The sequence below is a fragment of the Chaetura pelagica genome, unplaced genomic scaffold (assembly GCF_000747805.2).
Source record: "Chaetura pelagica isolate M959 unplaced genomic scaffold, ChaPel_1.0 scaffold67, whole genome shotgun sequence".
In the NCBI taxonomy this organism is placed as follows: domain Eukaryota; kingdom Metazoa; phylum Chordata; class Aves; order Apodiformes; family Apodidae; genus Chaetura; species Chaetura pelagica.
In genome coordinates, this window is record NW_009954107.1 from 3344813 (window position 1) to 3358651 (window position 13839).

General features: G+C 36.7%; 1 protein-coding gene across 1 annotated transcript in view; it reads right to left on the minus strand.

The window, feature by feature from the left end:
- Positions 1-6177: 6177 nt before the first annotated feature.
- The window catches only part of TUSC3 (tumor suppressor candidate 3), a 123139-nt gene continuing 115477 nt past the window's right edge, over positions 6178-13839 (minus strand). The window contains exon 12 of the mRNA XM_010002486.1: positions 6178-6460. Within this exon, the coding sequence (XP_010000788.1) occupies positions 6445-6460 (16 nt within the window). The 3' untranslated portion in view covers positions 6178-6444. The remainder of the gene's footprint in view (positions 6461-13839) is intronic.

The following is a 13839-nucleotide window of genomic DNA, read 5'->3' on the forward strand; positions in this document are numbered from 1 at the left end:
CGCTCTCTCTTTCTCTCCCGCTCTCGCCTCGTGTGTGCGAGGCGGTCGTCTACACCCGCAGCCTGCCGCCGCCATTGTCCCCGCTGCTGGGAGCTGCCTGCCAGCCCGCTCTGCTGCTGCTGCCTGCCAGCCCGCTCTGCTGCCCTGCTGTCTGCCGTTCCTGCTGCCGCCTGCCTGCCGCCGCTGCTGCCAAAAGTCCCAGCGCCGCTGAAACTGCCGCGTTTCCAGGGTCTGCACACCTACAGTCCTGGAGCCGCGCGCCGACTGCCGCCGCTTTGTGGTGGTGGTGGGGGGCGACCTGCGCTTGGAATACCCACAGCCTCTTTGCTACCCAGCTCATCCTACCTGCGCCACCGCGTGGTGAGATAAATCCGGCTACCCCAGCTTATAGGGGAAAGTAATCTTGTCTTACCTGCACACAAATCGCGACCCTATACAGGAATGGTGTCGGGCATATCCCTCCCCCTCCTTCTCTCACTTAAATAAGTAAATAAGGTGTGTAACTAAGGTGTACCCATATATGTTTAATGTGTTGTAATCACTCCTTTTGAACATCCTGCCCCAAATTGCTTTGTTTTCCCCACAATAAACCTTGCTGTTGTTAGAAATATTAGTAAGCACTGAGCAAGTTATTCACTCGAAAAAGTCAGGGCATAAGTTCCTGTCTCCTCTGTGTGAGGCAATACCCACGTGTGGATCTCTCAGCAAATCCTGATAAGTTAATACACTCCAATAAGGAGATATAATAGGTCACGGATCGTGACAGTTGGTTATTAATGTTGCTATATCTTGCATAATAATATAGCTAACTGAAGTGAACGGGGGACAAAGAACTTAAATTTTCAGTGTAGGTTACATCAAATTAAAGAAACATTCTATGAAGGTTTGTTCCCCTGCAAAAACTGGTTTTATATGACGATGTCAGAGAAAGCAAAATGCTTAAGTTTTTTGACCTACCCTTTCCTCATGGACAGTGTTGGGTTTGGTTTGCCACGCAGCAGTCAATGAGCTCTGAACTTTCATAGCTCTTGGTGTAGCAAGTATCCCCATTTCAGAGAACACACAGTGCTCCTGTTCATACACGTACTGCGCACAGGGCGATATCTGCTCCTGGATTTGAGAGGTTCAAACAAGAAATTGTCACGGGTCCAACATTTTTTCATTAACTCCCAACAGGGCAATCTTGTGTGTGTGTATACGTCTGGAATACCTAGATACAGGGTTGGAATTCCTAGAGAATAGAAAAAATAGGGGGGTAAAACAAATCCCAAAGACTTAACAAGTGTATAAAACCATCAACTCATAAGAGCCCATGGAAGAATACATCTGTATTACATTTTCATCACAGGAGAAAACTATAGGCTGTTTTACTCTTGAATCTAGTTATTCAGTACTAACATAAAGAGCAAATTTGTAATCAGTTGATCATGTATAACAAAGAACTGGAAGAACAGCTACCAGAGTTCTGACATGGAGATCTGTTCTGGATCCTTAACAGGACACTGAACCTTATTAATGTCACTTATATGACTACAGAGACAGTTTTATTTGGTTGTTCTGAAAAGTATTTGGAGTTGAATTTGATTGGAAAGAGAATTACACTTTCTTTGTGATTTCAGTTAAAAGGCTCTGTTGCTATAAAACTTTGTTTTGCTCCTCAAACATGGATTTCTTTTTTCACAAGTTTGTAGGTGTCTTCTGCTGCAAACATGAACTATTGAAAAATGCCATAGAGCTTTTTAGCATCACACTCCTGGCTCATTCAGAATCTGGGTACATTTTAGAGATACTGCTAGCTTATCTCCACTTTCAGACTTATACATCATTTAATTTTCATCTAAATTGTCCCTTTATTGAAAACACATATTATTTTAATTGCATCATTATCTAGTTAAGGTAACTAACAAAGTGCAACAAAAGAAACATGGAATGAAGTTTCCTCAGACATCAGTTGGATCTGTGTAAGAACTTTTAAGGCCAGTGATATAGGGAAAAGGACACAAAGAAGAAGCTGTTGGCATGTGAGGATTGAATAAAACTGAGCTAATACAAACCAGAATACATGCTTGCTAAGGTCTGTAGTAAAAGTATCTAAACCTGGGTGTTGGGAGCAATCATATATGCCAGGTAGCTTACAGCACAGAAAGCACAAGAAATAGAGGACTCTGTATTGTCTGCTACATGTGGACTTGCAGTTCTTACTGCTTGTGCTGCCATTGTGTTGTTTCTCACTGCTTCATTTTGTTCTTTAAATCCAACTCCAACCTGTCCCTATACTACTGCTGAAAGCTGTAGGTAGGGTGATAATTTCATAGCACTGGAAGTGATCACCTGTGAAATACAACAGGAACTGAGTTATCAGCTCCTTATGAATGTAACAGGAAGGAAAGACTTGCAGCAAATAGCATTCATTCTAGCGCTTCGTAAAATGTTGTGTCTTAGTATCAAAAGAGGATCCTAAGAATTCTGATGCATCACTTCTGATTAAAATGTCTTCAAGTTGTTAATTACATTTATCTGTATATAATTAAAACATAGTTGCATTTATTCTTGTAGATCAGTATTTGAGATCTAGATACATTACTCTGTATTTTTGTTCTGCTAAATTTTGTACTTTTCTCCTACAGGGTTTGCTTGACCACACACTTTGGGACTCAAGTCTTGAAATGCTTATTCTTCTAAACTCTGCCAACATCCATGTCTGCTGCCTCTTGATTGCTGGTGCCTTCCAGGCCTGCTTATTTGTGCTGTAGAGAGCAAAGGTTGCAGTAGATCGTACAGGTCTTCTTAATGTCATCTCCTTCTTCCTTCACAGCTCTTAATGAGCTTACAAAATGACCTAGGAGGTCAGACCAAAAGCCTATCCAGTTCACTCTCTGGCTGTCTGAAGATGTTATTTTAGAGAGAATGTGATCCATTTACCTCATACTCTCCAGCAGCCAGAACTACTGCATTAAAGATAGTAAACAGTGGATGATTGCCCCTCCTTTAGTTTCTTGTGGAACTGTGAATGAATTTTGACTGTATTCGGAACCTGCTGATATTATGTAGCTCCACAGCCTCCTGTGATGGAGAATTTGCAAAGCAGTAAGGATGTACTTCCTTTTACTTAATTTAAATCAGCTGCACACTGGTTCTAATATTGTAGGAGTTGGTGAATGTTTTGTATTCAACTTAACTCAAGTGTTTAAAACCTTGCAAGCCACTACCATAGTCACTCCTCAGCTTTTTCTTTTCCAAGTGATGAGTTCCAGTGTTCTTAATGTTCCTTCATAAGGAGTGTCTTTATCTCTCTGATCAATTCCCAGTGCATTTTACGTACCTTGAACTGTCTTTGAGATGCATAGGTCAGAACTACTTGCAGCACTCACTCAACAGGAGTACACGAAGAATTTGTGTACTTGCAAAATACTGCTCTCTCTCCTGTTACCTGTGCCCCTACAGATGATGCCAAACATCTTTTCTTTGGCCTGTCCAGGTGTGTGAGCTTAAATTCCCCTTTACACAAGTCTTAAACCTTTCTCAGCTGACCATGTTTACCCTTGTTCTAAGAAAACGTACTCTTTATTGCAGACTTAACCATCCTCTCAGAACTGTAGCTCAGTCCTCCCTCTAGACTCTCCTTTTTGCAGATGACAGCTGTGTTGGCAGTTAATCAGTCCTCCGATACAGAGGCAGTCTGTAATTATAGGTGAAGGCACCTAGCTCAGCAGTTCTGCAACCTCACATCTGATTTCCTTCAGAGCTCTTTGATAAGTGCCATTTGGTTCTGAGATCTTACCAGCATCTATTTAAAGTAGTTACACAGTAGGTGCTAGACAACTTTGATCTAGATATTTTTTGCCTAGCTGCTGCAGTGAATTTGGCTTTTCTGTCACAGTCTTTATCAGTGGGTGCCCCTTCTTAAACCTTTGTCATCAGCTCTCTTACTAGCTCCCTACCTGGTCCCCTGATTTTGATGTATTTAAAGAATTCTGTGCTACCATGCTACCATGATGAGCATCATCTTCAGACTATTTTTTTAGACCTGTTACATTTACAGTTGACTCATGATGTGCTGTGAGTTTTCCTGTTCCTCTTGCCAGCATTCAAAACACACAGTTCTTTCCAAGTAACTTTCCTGTAGAGCCACTTAAGTATTTTTGATCTGTGGCACGTTTTACCTGGGCTTCTAATACAGTATTTAACAGCCTCTAGGCTGTTTGTAGGCATTTGCTATTTGGACTGCTTGGTTTTTCATTGTTTGTTGTGGGGTTTTTTTTGTTTATTAACTGCCTTTATTTCTACATTGCTGCAGCTTATTAGTTCCAATTTCACTTAGACTGTCCTCTCTAGCAACAGTATTAACCCTATGTATTTTAGCTGCTGTTACAGAGTAGCTCTCTCATTAATACCTATTATGCTAGGCACTACTCAAGCTGCTACTTTTGATTTGGTTATTATTTGAGATCTAGTTGTTCCAGGAGGCAGTCATGTTTCACTAGAAACAACTCATCACAAGCCGCAATACTTAATCTCATTAGGATGTGATTGTGAGTTCTCTCGGTATTACTGCCTGTCTGAAGCTTGCAGTTTCTCTGTTCTCACTTCCTGATTGCTATTGTCATCTTGATCAGAGGTCACTAGCACAGTTCTAATTCTTTTTTACTTTTATTTTTTTATTTTTATTTTTTTATTAGGTCAGTGCAGACTTCCAGCTATGGAGTCCTACTGCAATGCTGCTTTTTTGCTGTAAGGTATCTGTGCTGTTGCACTTTATGTAATCTTTCACATATGGTGCCACTATGACACCTGCATATTCTGCTGTGCCGTTCACGTCAATAGCCTTGTGACAGTATCCTACAAATTATTTTTCTCCACTAGGTCTCAGAATGTCTGTTACACAATGGCTGTTGTTTAATGCAACACATTCTATTTCCTCCATCCATTACTCAAGCTTCTAGCATCAGCATAAAACTCTTGCAAATTCTGTCCTAGCTTCACCACACTGGCCAGTCAACTGGCATTGTGGGCAGTCTGATTAGCCTTCCCTACAAAACCCTACACAATGTGATCTGCCTTCCTAGCTAACCCAATGCACATCTGAAAAGACCTTATCCCCCTTTACAGTCTCTATCAGTCTCTGCATCAGGACTTTTGAGTTTGTCAGCTTTCCCTCAGCTTCTAGTTTAAATACTGCTCTACAACTTTGCAGCACTTACATATCATCAGTCTTGCTCAGTTTTTCTGTAAGATAAAATTTGCCCTTCCTGTTTTGTTTTTTTTCTCTCCATAAACATTTCCCAGTTCTTAACACTGCTATTTTCTAGAGAACAAACAGCTAGAGCATTAGAAGAAGTGAGTTTTGTAAAGTCTTGTCAATCTTATCTTCATATTTAGAGGCATTCCTATATCGTGAATGAAGAAATTCCAAATTTATTTAAATCCTGGAATGCCAGCAGCAGAGAACTGATACTTGGAGAAGTACCAATACAGAGGAAAAGAAGGAGGTCTGAGGCAGAATCATGTGGTTCTTCTAGTTTCTTGAGCCAGAGAGAATACACTATGTAGCCATATGAAAAGTTTTATGAGCAATTCATACAATATGAGATGTAAGCAGCAACAAAAATGGCATTTTTATATGGAATTACAAATTCCTACATAAGTTTTTCACAAAGCTGGGTGAACATTGAAAAATGGTACAAAATATTGTTGCCCCCATCCTCCCATTTTGCCACTGCAGAGTCAACTTAAAAGGATCTGATTTCTGACTGATCTAAGCCTTCTTGTCTTCAAGATTCCACAAAACATTTCAAATTACATTCTTTGTCATGAAAAAGAGATGAACCAGCAAGGTATATACTCTGAAAACTGCTTAGCCATGAAAATAAGAAATTCAGGATGAAAATATGAAAATACAATTTTATATTAATTGCTTAACACTGAGGTGATCAGAAACTGTATATGCATATACTGTTTGACAGCAAACTGGTGACAAGGTGCCATGTAATCATTAAATTATAGTTTCCATGCTGTTATTCCTCTTAACAGTAGCTGAAGAACTGATGATATTTTGTTCAGTTCTAAAACATCTCAAAACCTTGTAACAAACTTCAGGTGAAGTATACCCTTTCATTTAATGGGATTTCATTTCAAGGGTTCATGAATTAAAGTTAATAAGGAAACCTGAAACAGAAGCCCATAATAATGAAATTTATTTAAATTCTTGACCACACTATATTCATAACTTCTTAGCACTTTCAAATGAGGTGTTTACTGTATGTTTCTATAAATTACATATTCATTGCATAAAACTGCACTCATTTATCTATCAGGATACTATATAAATTATCACAAAAACAGATGAACCAACAAAAGATTCTTGAATACACGTAACATTGGTGGGCAGATATCAGTAACAGCTTATCTTCATGGTAAGTAGCTCTAAATGAATCTCTCCTGAATTCATTTAATTAAGAAGCTGGAAAGAAAGAAAACATGATTAAATACTGAAAAATGCATACAAAAGAGCAACACAATTATTTGAAAATAATAAACAAAGACTTAAAAACATGAATTTGAAAATAATTTGTCTAGGAAGTTTTTATATTCCATTTACTAATAACTAAATAAGAATAAAAGATACAAAACCTGAGTAACTGAAAGTTCAATTTTACTATTAAAAAATATATTATCAAATGTACTTCAAACATATGGTCTCTTTTAATCAAGTTCTGCATCTGCTCTTACTACTTAAAGTGAGAACTACCTCTCCCAGGACATTTCAGATTTATTTATAACATTTTACTTTTACTGTTGAAGTGGTCCCAGACCACTTGGCAATAGAGAACTTGGCAAGGTTCTGTAGGTTTACAGATGCTTAAATTCTTAATATTTTAATAAATGAAGTTTCAGATGATACTGCTGTTTCTTTACCCCTGGAATAAAACTTGGTATTTTTAAAAGTAGATATATTTCGTTCATCATACCTTTCTAACTACTTTACCAAAGAACATATATCTCATAAATAGGGAAGTGGGAACACAGAACGACTTGGGCATGACTATAGGCTGAGTTAGTTGTAAAAAGACAAAGGCAATGAACTAGTGAATGGAGGGGTTTCTTCACTAGGTTTGCATGGAAGATCTTTCTTCCCTTCACAGATATGCTATGTGCTCTAGCATATCCACTGTAGTAATTTCATCAGTTTTCCATTCATGGCATAATTAATTAATCATTATAAAACATAAATACACGTGCCACAAGCTTAAAAGACTGTATCAGTACGAAGATGTTCCCTGCTGCAAAAAGCTGACAAGCTTATTAGGCAAGACATACAAATCAATGCAAAACAGATGGCAACTGGCTGGGTGCTGGAGGGTGAAGTGATTATTGAAAGGGAAAAGCTGGCAAGAACAATCGCACAAAGAGGTGAATTGCTGGGTGCTGAGCACAAAGTAAGAGAATCCTGAGCATATGAGACTAAAAGGATAACCCAGATCTGGGCTAGGTGTTTGAGGCCATTTATGGGAAAGGAACTGAGAGGAGAAGAGAAAGAAATACTAGTAATTAAAAAGTTTGGAGGGTAGAGTGTGAAGGGCTGAAGATTACAATAATCAGGCAGGTAGCATTCATAGGCTCAGGATAGGTAAAAGACTGAATGATATAGAACCATAAAGAAATACAAATATGCCAGTGTCATTTGGATGAATACGATACTACCATAGTTATTGGTCCTTAATTTCTATCTTACTTTTTTCTTTAGCATCTAAGAGACATGAGAAAGAATATGGATAGGGTAAACACTGAAAGTTATATGGAAGTTATAAAACCTGCTTAAGAAGCTAGATAAATGATAAAGGAAAAAGCCTAATGTGGAAAACCACAAAAAGCAGAAACTCTGTAAAAAAAAATAATAGCCCAATAGGAGGCGGCAGGAGGGGCAGATTTTTTCTGAAAAATCTAGGCTAACAAGTTGGGTAACATCTGTTGGGGTATATCTGCAAAAACATAAAAGAGACCATGTCCCCTTATGCAAAGCAGGGGAAAGCAGAACAAGAAAGGCTGATCAAACTGTGCCCTTCCAGACATTAACTAGCTGGTAACAGGAAGAATAGGTAGGAGTGAATGGTAAACTATAAGACTTACAAGAAAGCCGCAGAAGCAGTAAGAGGCATTCTTAATGGTGGTAAATCACAGAAGGAAGATTCCAATCATAGAAGAGCTCACAAATTGTCTGCCTCAGGAAGCATCACACACTTAAGAGATCTGCTATGGGGCTAGACACCTGGAATTCAATCTCCCATTCCCTGAAGAACTAGAAAGCAGCACTGAACATGGACATTTCACATAGAGAGGAATGTGGAGATCTGTGGATATTCAGCAATTCAGCATGCTGTTGCATGGTTTAGATGGACAGAGGAGACTGTGCTGCATTGCCTTTCATTTCAATGGGCAGCTTCTTTACTGAAGAACACTCTGTCTGGCCACATTAAGAGAAGTAGTACGGAAAATACGAAATATAAGATGGTCTGTTTTGACAACTCTGTCCTACTGTTTCCTTGTCTTTTAAAATAATCCTGATTTCTGCCATTTTGAAGAAAGTAGCCTATTTTGCTAAGCACTGTAGATCTGAATATGAATCTTAGTTTTTATAGGAAGTAGATTTACCACTTCATAAACTTTAGGTAAATCAATTTAATTATGCATGAAATCAACACGGAACATCAGAACAGTTGTTAGTAGTGCTCACATTTATTAATAAATTTGATTTTATATGTCTGCAAATACTATTTGTTCTAGTTGCTAATATTTTACCAGTATATTTCCAAGAAATAACTATTCCATTTTATTCACATGGATTTAATTCAAATTGCTCATTATTATACATATTTTCTTTACCAAAACTAATTTAATTACAATGAGAGTAGACATTTGTTATATAGTTGATAGGGAATCTGAGGAATTTTTCAAGCTCTGGGGTATCTTTCAATTCATCTGTTCTTGTTGCACTGTTTTTTTCTAAGTAATGAACAAATACTTCATGTCTGACTTAACATTCATGCTTTTTTGAAGAAAATAAGGCTTTTTTATTTATCATGCTTTCTTGCAGCTTAGTTAATTTTCTCTGCTAGTCAATACAGAATATGTATTTTCTATTCCACCAATGCACGGTCCGGAAGGCTGATTATTTTCTACGGTTTAACTAAAAAGTCTTCACTTTATGCTTTTAAATAATAGCCAAATACAATGGCTATAAAGGATAATATTATAATTAAATGCTTAACAGCAGGTACGAAAAATTCTTTAAAAAGCTATTTAATTAAAACTTACTTGAAAGCTTTTAATGTTTAGGTATTAATTTAATTTAAATTCAGATTAAAACAACAGCAAATGATAAAAAATAAGACTTAAAAGGACAACTGAAGTGTCAACAATAATGAAATTGTGCTAAAAATTTCATCCAGAAAACAAAGCAGAAAAGACAACACAGGGCAGTTAATAAGCTTCAGCCAAAGCCAAAAAAAAAGTAATCAAGAAACTTTTTTAACCTCAGTAAACAGTGGGTAAGACTTTTGTCTCTCTGTCCTCTTGAAGAAACCAGTGGTACAAATATTTTCATTGCCAATAATGCAATATTATGCTGGTGTACTGATGTCTTCTCTTTTGTCCTTATCATCCTTCCTTGTTCTTTTCATATTCTATGTGATTTTGGACTGAAACTGCCTAAAGGGAGGTTGCCAGAAAGCCCTCCAGACTCTCCCCTGACTAGCAAAGCTATCTTTGCCAGTTCATGCTTCTGGCTTACAGTTAAGAGTAGTCCTTCTGTCATTCCCAAGCATATAAGTTGACAGATAAAATTCTGTGTAGATACAATGAAATTTTATTGCTCAGTCACTGAGCTTCTGATACTTAATCTATGACTTATTCATTTCAAATACTGGGGTGAGAAGTCTTCCAAAAAAGGTTCTCTCAGCTATATCAACACTCTTGTCATACCCAGAAGGCATTACAAAGGCAAAAATGTTCAACAGTGTAAAATTATTGCATTATCTTTCCACAGTTATTGACAACAATTAAAATGAAAGTTTTAGCAAAATGAAAAATTTCATCTAGTTCTCACAAAAAAGGTGGGTTGGTATAGGCATGAAAAAGCTCTGTCATGGCAAAAATGGCTCTAGCAAAGAGATTTATTACAGGCTAGTTCATCTGTCACAATTTTGTTCATTCAGCAAGTAACTTTATGATGACCTCCATTTTGCATCATCTCTGCGATTCCAACACTTTATTTTATAAGGATATTTTACTAGCTTTTTAACTAAACCATGTGTTTTTTTTTTTTCCCCCAACCCTGACCTTCAAGAAGAAAATTCTGTGGAAAGAAGAATCAAAAAACTTTACTGGAAAATGTCTGAAATTGATGAAAAAAAAGGTAAACAAAACGTTACTCTCCCTTCCTATATAGATGCCTTCTAAAGAGCATACCTAGAGACCTGTGCTCTTCTGGAGCACTCCACTGGAAACTTTTCTGTTTGTCACAGGAATTAACAATGACAATGGCATTACCAAGGTCAAAGAAATAACAGCATTCCCAGTACTTTTCTTTATGCACATTAGAAAAGGAAATAAGTTTTTCTCTAATTTTTGACTCCTGCTTTACATTTATTCACCTCTGGTTTTGATTTATCTTCACTACATGGAGGTCAATTGAGAGAAAGAGGATGCACAGCAGGTTGTGTTATTGTTTTACTTTTTATGGATTCATGCTGCTTCACACAGGACTTATTTCATTGTTCAGTGCCAGAGAACACAAACAATTTAGTATATTTGACTTTTTTTTCCAGTTGGACAGTGAAGTTGATGCTTGAGATCATGCACATAGCATTAAAACAATTCCACTTTTCTTTAACTGTTGCTTTAGGCACATCAACATAAACATTCTTTCTTTTTTCTGACACATCATTAGCAGGCATTGTTGTTAGTAGGCAAAGCTTTACTAGCCTGAGGACAATTTATCACATAAAGACTGATAGTTTCAAGGTGAAATCTACAACCACTGAAAGTAAAAAGACAGACATATTCAACATTTTAATACATATCTACACTGAAATAAATTCATAGGACAAGAAATTCCTAGGAAGATACTAAGGAATTCAGCAAAAAGCATGAATGTGTATCAGCATATATGACTGAAGTTAAAATGCAGGTTATTAAATTAAAGGGGGAAAGAGAAAATAAAGGAATTTATATACTTGGTCCACCTTAGTGTTTTGCATGTTCACTTCATTAGAACTCACAAGAACTATGCACATGAACTAAAGAGGCTTCTCTTAAGAAACACTATGGATTTGTCATGAAGATGACATGGTTGAGATCGCTGAAGTGTCAAAGAATCAACCGTACGTTAATTTTTAAAACAGCAACAGAAAATGGGGTCAGAGCTTCCCAAAGATCTACCTGAAAGATTTCACACTGGAAAGGACCAGCTAAATAAACTAGCATGTGAAATCTGATAATAGCAAAGGATCAATTCTAGTGATGGTTTCCAGTAATTCTGCATTAAGTGAGGATTTAAAATTGAAGGATTAATTTATTCCCATGAAAACATGAAGAATCTAGGATAGTCCAAGTAAGACTGTAAGATCTCAATTCTGCAGAAGCAGTAACATTATAAAAAAAAACCACAAAGAAAACTGGCTAGCACTTAGATAGCTATCAAATACTTTCCATGTACTTCTGCATCCACAGGGTTCATTGTCTTATGAATATGCTTGATGTGTGTTACTCATTGGTAAACTGTCATGTTGAATCTACTTAACTTCTTAAGACAGAATTTGGTTTATGGTTTTATAATTTCTTCATAGAAACACAATGAAGCAGCACTATCTCACTGTAACAGGATTGTGATGAATCATTCTCTTTAACACTATATTGGATTTCTTTTATGCCTTTAGTCACCTGCTTTAACATACAAACAGGTGCACTTATTTATTTTCCATACACTGCATATGAAACTAAACTTCTTAAATGTAAACTTTTAATAGAATTCATAAGTTTTCTTTCTCTCCCCCCTGCTGCTGATTCTTGATGTATTTTATTCTTAGCTTGGATACTAAAAGAGGAGTACAAAATCTACATGGGCTTCAACTTCTGCTAGACACCACAAAGAAAACGTGTCTCATGTTTCAGTAAATGCAGGCTCAATTTTGAGGAAAAAAAATAAATCACAAAATAAATCCACACCACCCAAAATTTACAGCAAGAAAAGAGGGAAACCCCCTACATTACATGATAGTACAAGATATGTAGTAGATCTGAGCAATTAGGTCTGCAATAACATTTAAGCACTTAATGGGAAGTAAAAATACCTCACACTTAGGAAAACTGGATTCTGTTTTTCATCCCAAGTCAGTCAAGTTAGAAGGTAAGACTCTAGAGAGGATGCTGATAGGCTCTACAGACTATCTCAGAAGGCAGACTACTGACACCATACTGATGAAATCTTGAAATATGATCCTATTGGGCCCTTTAAAGACCTCTTAGTAGAAACGAGTAAAAATCAAGAGCATGCTTTCTGTGCATATTGCAAGGGGAAGAGTTTCCTTGTTTTGAGTATAATGTTATTAAATGCTAAAAGTAATCTGAGATGACCTGAAGTTAATGACAATTAATCTGCATGAAAAGACCAAGCTCAGTAAATAAGAAAATTGTTCTAAACACTAACAGTTAAAATCAACAGGGAAAAAATAAAGTATTAGCTCAAACTGGCTTTACAAGGCTGAATCCTTACTAATAGAACACAACATAAATCTGGCTGCTGCACTGATCACAAAATGTAGTCATAGAAATCAACACTAAGAAATATCTGAGAAAAACTGTAGAAGTAATCCCTCAATGATTCTTTAACAGCGGCTGTGAAAACAATAGAACTTTGAACACTAAAAGCTACAGTTCTTTTGTTTTCTATGTCAAAATATTACTTTCCTAATCTGTTGTACTAATGTTTTCCTTACATATATAGAGCTGACATTTCATCATGCCAAGATCTTTCAGCAAATTGTTACTGGACCTACTTTGTCACACACGTCATCCACTTGCTCTTCCATACAAAGAATAGTCATATAGACTAATATTCTGTGAAGGATTAGTCTCCTAGTTTATACAAACCAATTTCACTGGAAATAAGGAAAATCTAATATTTTTTTTAATGCATTGGTGCCAACTTGAGGGAAGAAAACAGCACTCATGTATACTATCTTTATTGTAAAGCCTAGTATAGCATGTTAAGACTATGTCAACTATAAACACATATTTATATACATACGTGTGTATATATATCTCTACAGGAATGAAAAGATTAAAAGGAGCAAAGACTGAAGCAATGGAAAGAAGAGCACACTTTGAAGTAGGATTAGAAGCCAATGGAACATAATTGCTAATACTGGAGAATAGAATAACAGGAAAAGGACTCTTCCTCATTAAATATATTTAGCCATCCTGCAAAATAAAGCTTTGGGAGAGAAAAATCAACAGGTCTCCGTTTTGTCTCACAAATTTGATGACTCAGGAAATGTCACTGCTTTTATTTCAGTAGCCTGGTCTATCATTACCAGATCACTGAAGATTTGCTTAATTGCAGCTTTCCTTTTCTTTTCTTCTACCTAAGTGTTTTCATGACAGGCTACTAAAAAAAATAATAGATCAACAAGAAGATGTAAATCAGAACTCTGTAGGTGACCTCCCAGCTCAAAGTATCCATGTACAAAAGGTAAGAACTGTATATTATGCTTGTTATACAAATTTTAAGTGTTTAATTGACAACTATACATAAAATTATGGAAGACTTTAACTCACTCTTTC